This window comes from Hemicordylus capensis, chromosome 8 (genome assembly GCF_027244095.1).
Source record: "Hemicordylus capensis ecotype Gifberg chromosome 8, rHemCap1.1.pri, whole genome shotgun sequence".
In the NCBI taxonomy this organism is placed as follows: domain Eukaryota; kingdom Metazoa; phylum Chordata; class Lepidosauria; order Squamata; family Cordylidae; genus Hemicordylus; species Hemicordylus capensis.
This window is the reverse complement of record NC_069664.1, coordinates 2,750,458-2,756,457: the sequence shown is the minus strand read 5'-3', so window position 1 is coordinate 2,756,457 and position 6,000 is coordinate 2,750,458. Positions and strand designations below refer to the sequence as shown.

Here is a 6,000-nt window from a genome sequence, read left to right as displayed (position 1 = left end):
CTAGAGGTCAGAGGGGGAACTTCTGGCTCTGTCTCCCTTCTGAGAACTGCAGCTAGAAGGATCCTGGAAGTTCAGCAGCTCATAAAATTGTTGCATTCCGGTGTGCGTACACACCTGCCGCCACCTGAAGGTAGTGTGTGTGGTTTGTTTGTTTGTTTGTTTGTTGCAAAGGAACTGCTCCTTCAACTGAAAAGTTTCAAGTTTGCAATTTCAGCTTCTTGAATTGCTTTCTAGGTCAGTACAGTTGGAGGATTAGTGCTGAATTGCCCCTTATTTCTCAGTGGGTGTGTTAAATGATTGTTTCTATGCATTTCCCCCCTCTTTTCTTTATCTTGTGGGGAAATAGCGCTAAGTTTCTTTTTTCTAACAGTTAAGCTTATGCCCAGTGCAAAAAGCCACACTTCCCAGCAAGGAAAATACTGGGGCAAAGAGGCAATGGTTGTTCCCCCCTGAACATGCCAACACCAGCAGTTTTTCAAATCTGTCTCTGGGCTGAGAGCAGCCTGGCATTTGCCGTTTGTGTCGGCATCTTTTCAGAATCTCATTCAGCAAATGTGAACTTGCTCTCACTTACTCCAGGGAAGCAAAGAAATCAAAGCATGAACAAAGCAGTTTTGTGTTGCTGTTCTTAAAAAAAAAAAAAAACAATTTCCTGGGATACCAGCTAGCATTTACAGTTCATGCTCTAAACACACTTTCTTCTTCCCTTGCTCCAAAGCGGGAGTTGGCCCAAGGGATTGCTGAGGTGGGGCACCAGAGTGGCCTTGCCCCATGCCCCGAAGGGCCAGCCAGCCCCCTTTCAAAACATGTCCCACCAACATGTATGGATGCCAGACTGACAAAAGTCAACATAGTTTTACAATTATGGCGAAGTCTGATCATCTGTGAATGTGGAACGTTTCTTTTCAATTGGGTGATGACTACCATGTTTCAAGAAAGAATTGGCATCCATAGGTTTCCTGTAAACATCTGTGCTCAATCTATCATTAGATATCTCAATATTAACATCCAGAAAATGAATACTGCCTTTATCAGACAGTATCTTAAATTTAATAGACTTATGTACAGGGTTAATGAAAACGCCAAATAGCTCCAGTTCATTGACGGTGCCTTTCCATATTATGAAGATGTCATCCAAGTATCTCTTATAGACTAATATATGTTCCCTGAAGGGATTGTTTTTATTTATCACATATATCCGTTCAAAGCGATCAATAAAAAGGTTTGCTAATTCTGGAGCAAACATGCACCCCCTCTCTGTACCCGAAATTTGCCAATAGTAATTTTCCATAAACCGAAAACAAATTTCTTCAATATTTCAGCTAGGTCACATAAAAAAAAGTTTGGTGGGTTATACAGTGCTTCCCGCTGATTCAATACTCCCTCAAGTACCAACATAGCCTCTTCCTGTGGAATATTAATATACAATGATGTCACATCCATAGTTACTAACAAAATATCCACCCCGTCCAATCTAATCTTTTACCATGGTGATTCTCTTTATTTAGCAGGGGGAGAGTAACTGGCCCTCTCCACCCCCAGCACAGGACCTCCAGTGACTGTTGCTGGTGTCTGTCTTACGTTTCTTTTTAGATTGTGAGCCCTTTGGGTACAGGGATCCATCTTATTTATTTGTTATTTCTCTATGTAAAACTGCCCTGAGCCATTTTTTGAAGGGGAGTATAGAAATTGAATAAATAATGATAATAATTCCCTCTAGAAATTTGAGAAAATGCATAGTATCCTTCAAATAAGAATCTATTTGGGGTACAAAAGGTTTAAGGAAGGAATCTATGTATGTAGAAATAGGTTCAAATATTGAACCACACCCTGAAATAATTGGACATCCGCGAACTGGCTGTATATCCATGTGTATCTTTGGAAGAATATAGAATTGAGGTACCCTTTCTTCAGACTGGATCAGAAAACCATGTGTCGGCCTAGAGATACTGTGTGACCTTCCACCAGGGCTTCCTCTATTATATTCATGATATCACACACAAAATACTGTTTGTGTCGTGGTTTGTTTGTGTGTGTGTGAGGGGGATGATGCTTAACTTGCAGAGTGGGGTGTGGACTCCAAAAGCCTTTAGGTCCAGGCTCCAAAATTACCTAGGTGCACCTGTGCTCACCATGTCTCATGAAAGGATGGCTCTTTCCTTTAAAGCCCCAACGGCACCTCAACTGTTGCAAGAATCATTACCGAAAAACTTAACTTTTGGCAGCAGAATCAATTAGGGGAAGTAAGAGTATATGTCTCCCACGCCAGGAAAGAAAGAAAGAAAGATCCTGCCCGGATACAATGGAAACAGCTAGAACAGAGCTTGACCCCTTTGTTGATTCAAGACAGAGGGCTGTTGGACGGGAGCATCCTCAAAGCCTCGCCTAACAAGGGATGCTGGACTTGTATCACAAGCATCTCACCACCAGATGGCGCCCTTGGAGCTTCCCTGGGCAAGCAGAAAGAAGAGAGCAGGGAAAACCCACAGCCCGCAATAAGAACATAATCAGTCTGGGAAGGGGGGGAAACCAGCTTTCCCGCATTCGCCGAAATCTGGGACAAAGCAGAAAATTGCCCGGAAGCTGCCTATTGCGTTGCAGTCAGCAGCGATGCTGCCTTCTCAGGGCTGCTGCGGGGGAAAGCAGGAGAAGTTTCTTTAAAAGGAGGAGGAAGCAGCAGCAGCAAGAAGAAGAAGAAGAAGAAAACTTGAGGAATACAGTCCTTGTGCATCCTGAAACCTGAAACCCAGCAAAGGAGGAATCGTCTCTTCCAACTTCCGAGAACTGACTTTCTGCAAGGCTTCCGTGTCTGCCCGGAGCAGCCGCTGGATGGCTTTCCTCGAGACCGTGTCGGAATAAAGGCGCTTGGCGAGGAGGCAGCAGCGACCTCGGCAGCCCCGTCTCGCGGGATACGATGGCTGCTGCTGCTGCTGCAAAGCCCAAAGTTTTCCGCCTGGGCTTGAAGTGCCTCTTCCTCGCAACCGTGATGGTCGCCTGTGATGGGCAGGCGGGGAACGGCGAGAATGGAGGCTCTGCCTGCTATGGGGGCTTCGACTTGTACTTCATTTTGGACAAGTAAGTTGGGTTGTCTGTAAGGCCAGAAGGTTGATGCCTCTTCCAGATTTGGCCCCTGCAGCAGTCGTTTCCTCCTCGAGATGATCTTTGCTTGGCCGGCTTTGGTCTGCAGTTCTGTCTGGCATTTGTGCAAAAGCGCCCATTAGATGCCTTATTCCTGTCGTTTCCCGACACTGGTGAAGACAGAGAACTTCGTTATTCCAGTTTCCATTCTGTGTTTCTCAGTTTCCGAAACACGTTTTCGAAGGATATGGCTAAGGAATGTTGAACTCCAAAATGCCACTTTTCAACAAATAGGAAACCCATCTCTGTGTTCTGTTGAATGGCTTTGTTAGGTCTTAGGTGCTTAGAAAGAAATTCCAGTTTGGGCCAGTGTTTTGGAAAGTGCGTTGTTGTAAGGTGTTTTGTGTGTGTGTTTGTTTTTTAGAAATCGATTTCCCCCCCTGAACTCTGAGTCATTTTCTCTTTGTTCCCACTTAATGAAATGCACATTTTGGGCTTTGCTGCTTTCTCTAGCTAATAGTATCCAGAGATGATATAAAGTGCTTACTCATGTTATTTACCCCACTGCTGACACGATGCCATGAGATGTTTGCATAAGCGGCTTAGGACCCTGTCTGGAAACTCCACAGGCTGCTGGGATGCCCCAGTATGAAGCAGCAGAGCAGTTGACAAATAGACGCCTCGTGAGAAAGGAAAACACAGGGGAGGACTTCAGATAGACTGGGATCCCAAAAGCCACTTTGACACCCCCCCCCACCCCAGGGGGCTGGAGGACATGCTCTTTGCGGGTGGGGTGGGGGGTTTGTTGCCTCTTCTCATATCACAGCCTGCTTCGGATAGTCCTCTTAGAAAGACAGGGAGATGCCTTCTACTGAGTCAGACCATTAGGCCATCTAGCTCAGGGTTGCCTACACTAATTGGCAGCCGCACTTCCAAGGTCCCCCCCTCCCGCCCCCAACCTGGAGATGCTGCCAGGAATTAAACCTGGGACTTTCTGGGCGCAAAGCAGAGGCGCTTCTGCTGAGCTACAGGGCTTCTCTAAACCTACGTGCATTGTTTTAATTATATTGTAATAATCCCGCTTTGGGGTTATTTTAATGAAAAGCGGTGTAGAACTCGAACAATCAATCAGTCAATCAATCAATCAGGAAGCCGTCAGACCTTTGCTGCATCGAGCTCAGGGCTCTAATTTGATTTCAAAACTGAGGGTGGGTGGTTGTGGTTTGCTTTTTCTACATTCATGTGAAAGAATTAAATGCCTAGAGACATTTGGGTTAGGCAGGATACAAATTTAATAAATAAATAAGATTAAAGAGTTTGCCAGGCTTCCGTTCCTAGGCCACATCCAGCCCTTCTCCCAGGGCCAAAAGGAGAGCGGAGAGATTTCTGTGCTAACTGGCATCCCTGACCGGCTCCTTTGAAGGATGGGGGTTAGGGCTTGGCCTCCCATGGCATGTTCTCTGTCCCAAAAGGAGCCTCTGATAAAACTGGTTACGGCCTTGAATCACAGCTGGATGATACAGAATAAGGCACTCCAGTGAGACAAATCTATTTGCTCCTAAAAAAAGAAAGCTTCCGAGTGGAGAACGGAGAACATTCTCTTTCTTGCTCTCTTGTGCAGATGCTGCCTTCAGCTTCTCATGGTGACGATTTTCATTTGGGTCGCATATTTCTTTTGAGTGTCAACTTTCCTGCTATTGCTGCAGGGATGGGGGGGGAGGGGGCTGTGTGGATGATTAGCATTTCAGATGGCTCACAAAACACTGCACTTCCCAGAGATCAGAGCCAGGACCGAGTGTGTTTTGCACCAGAAAGATCCAAATTCTACACCAAGGAAACCCAAGGGGTCTTCTGAGAAATCTCCCTGGCCTTAGACTCAGTTTGGCTTCCCTTGAAAATTTTCAGATGTTTGCTTTGAATTTAACTGTTTAAAAACCACAGTTTATATTTCTGTTCAGGCCTCATCTCTGTTCAGAAGAAATTGAGCATTTACGTACTTTCCAGAATGTACTCCCCAACTCCCCCCCCTCTTGGCACTTCATCTGGGGTGGCAGATGCGGATAATGAACTGAATAAAGGGAAGGACATAGGGAGGAGAACTGGTCTTGTGGTAGCAGGCATGAATGGTCCCCTTTGCTAAGCAGGGTCCACCCTGGTTTTCATTTGAATGGGAAACTTACATGTGTGAGCCCTGTCAGATCTTCCCCTTAGGGGATAATGGGGCCACTCTGGGAAGAGCATCTGCCTGCTTGCCTGCAGAAGGTCCCAGATTCCCTCCCTGGCGGCATCTCCAAGATAGGGCTGAGAGAGACTCCTGCCTGCAACCTTGGAGAGGCCACTGCCAGACTGGGTAGACAATACTGAGCGAGAGGGACCAATGGTCTGACTCAGTAGAAGGCAGCTTCCTATGTTTCTTCCTAAGGTCAGGTCATTTTGGGGACTTAAGGGCTCACTGTCCCAACAGCACTGCCATTTCCCCCTAGAAGTTCTTCTCGATTTGCCCTTCTGACACCCCAGCTGCACTTCCACTGTCCCTGGCCGCCCACATGGAGATTGATTGATTGATTGATTGGTTGATTAAGTGCCGTCAAGTTGGTGTCGACTCTTAGCGACCACATTAGATAGATTCTCTCCAGGATGGTCTGTCTTCCACTTGGCCTTGAAGGTCTCTCAGTGGTGCATTCATTGCTGTCGTAATCGAGTCCATCCACCTTGCTGCTGGTCGTCCACTTCTTCCCTTTCCTTCCACATTCCCCAGCATGATGGACTTCTCAAGGGAGCTGGGTCTTCGCATCATGTGCCCAAAGTATGATAGTTTGAGCCTGGTCATTTGTGCCTCGAGTGGAAATTCTAAATTGATTTGTTCTATGGTCCCTTTGTTTGTTTTCCTGACTGTCCATGGTCGCCTCAAAAGTCTTCTCC

General features: G+C 46.3%; 1 protein-coding gene across 2 annotated transcripts in view; it reads left to right on the top strand.

Moving 5' to 3' along the window:
* The window catches only part of ANTXR1 (ANTXR cell adhesion molecule 1), a 158,098-nt gene continuing 152,098 nt past the window's right edge, over positions 1 to 6,000 (top strand). The window contains exon 1 of one of the 2 annotated variants that reach the window (XM_053270047.1): positions 1 to 130. Coding sequence is in view for 1 of the 2 variants with exons in the window: in XM_053270045.1 (XP_053126020.1) it covers positions 2,915 to 3,075 (161 nt within the window). In the remaining variant the exon portion in view is untranslated. Of the gene's footprint in view, positions 131 to 2,482; positions 3,076 to 6,000 lie in introns of those variants that run through there. The other variant, XM_053270045.1, reaches the window with a different exon arrangement.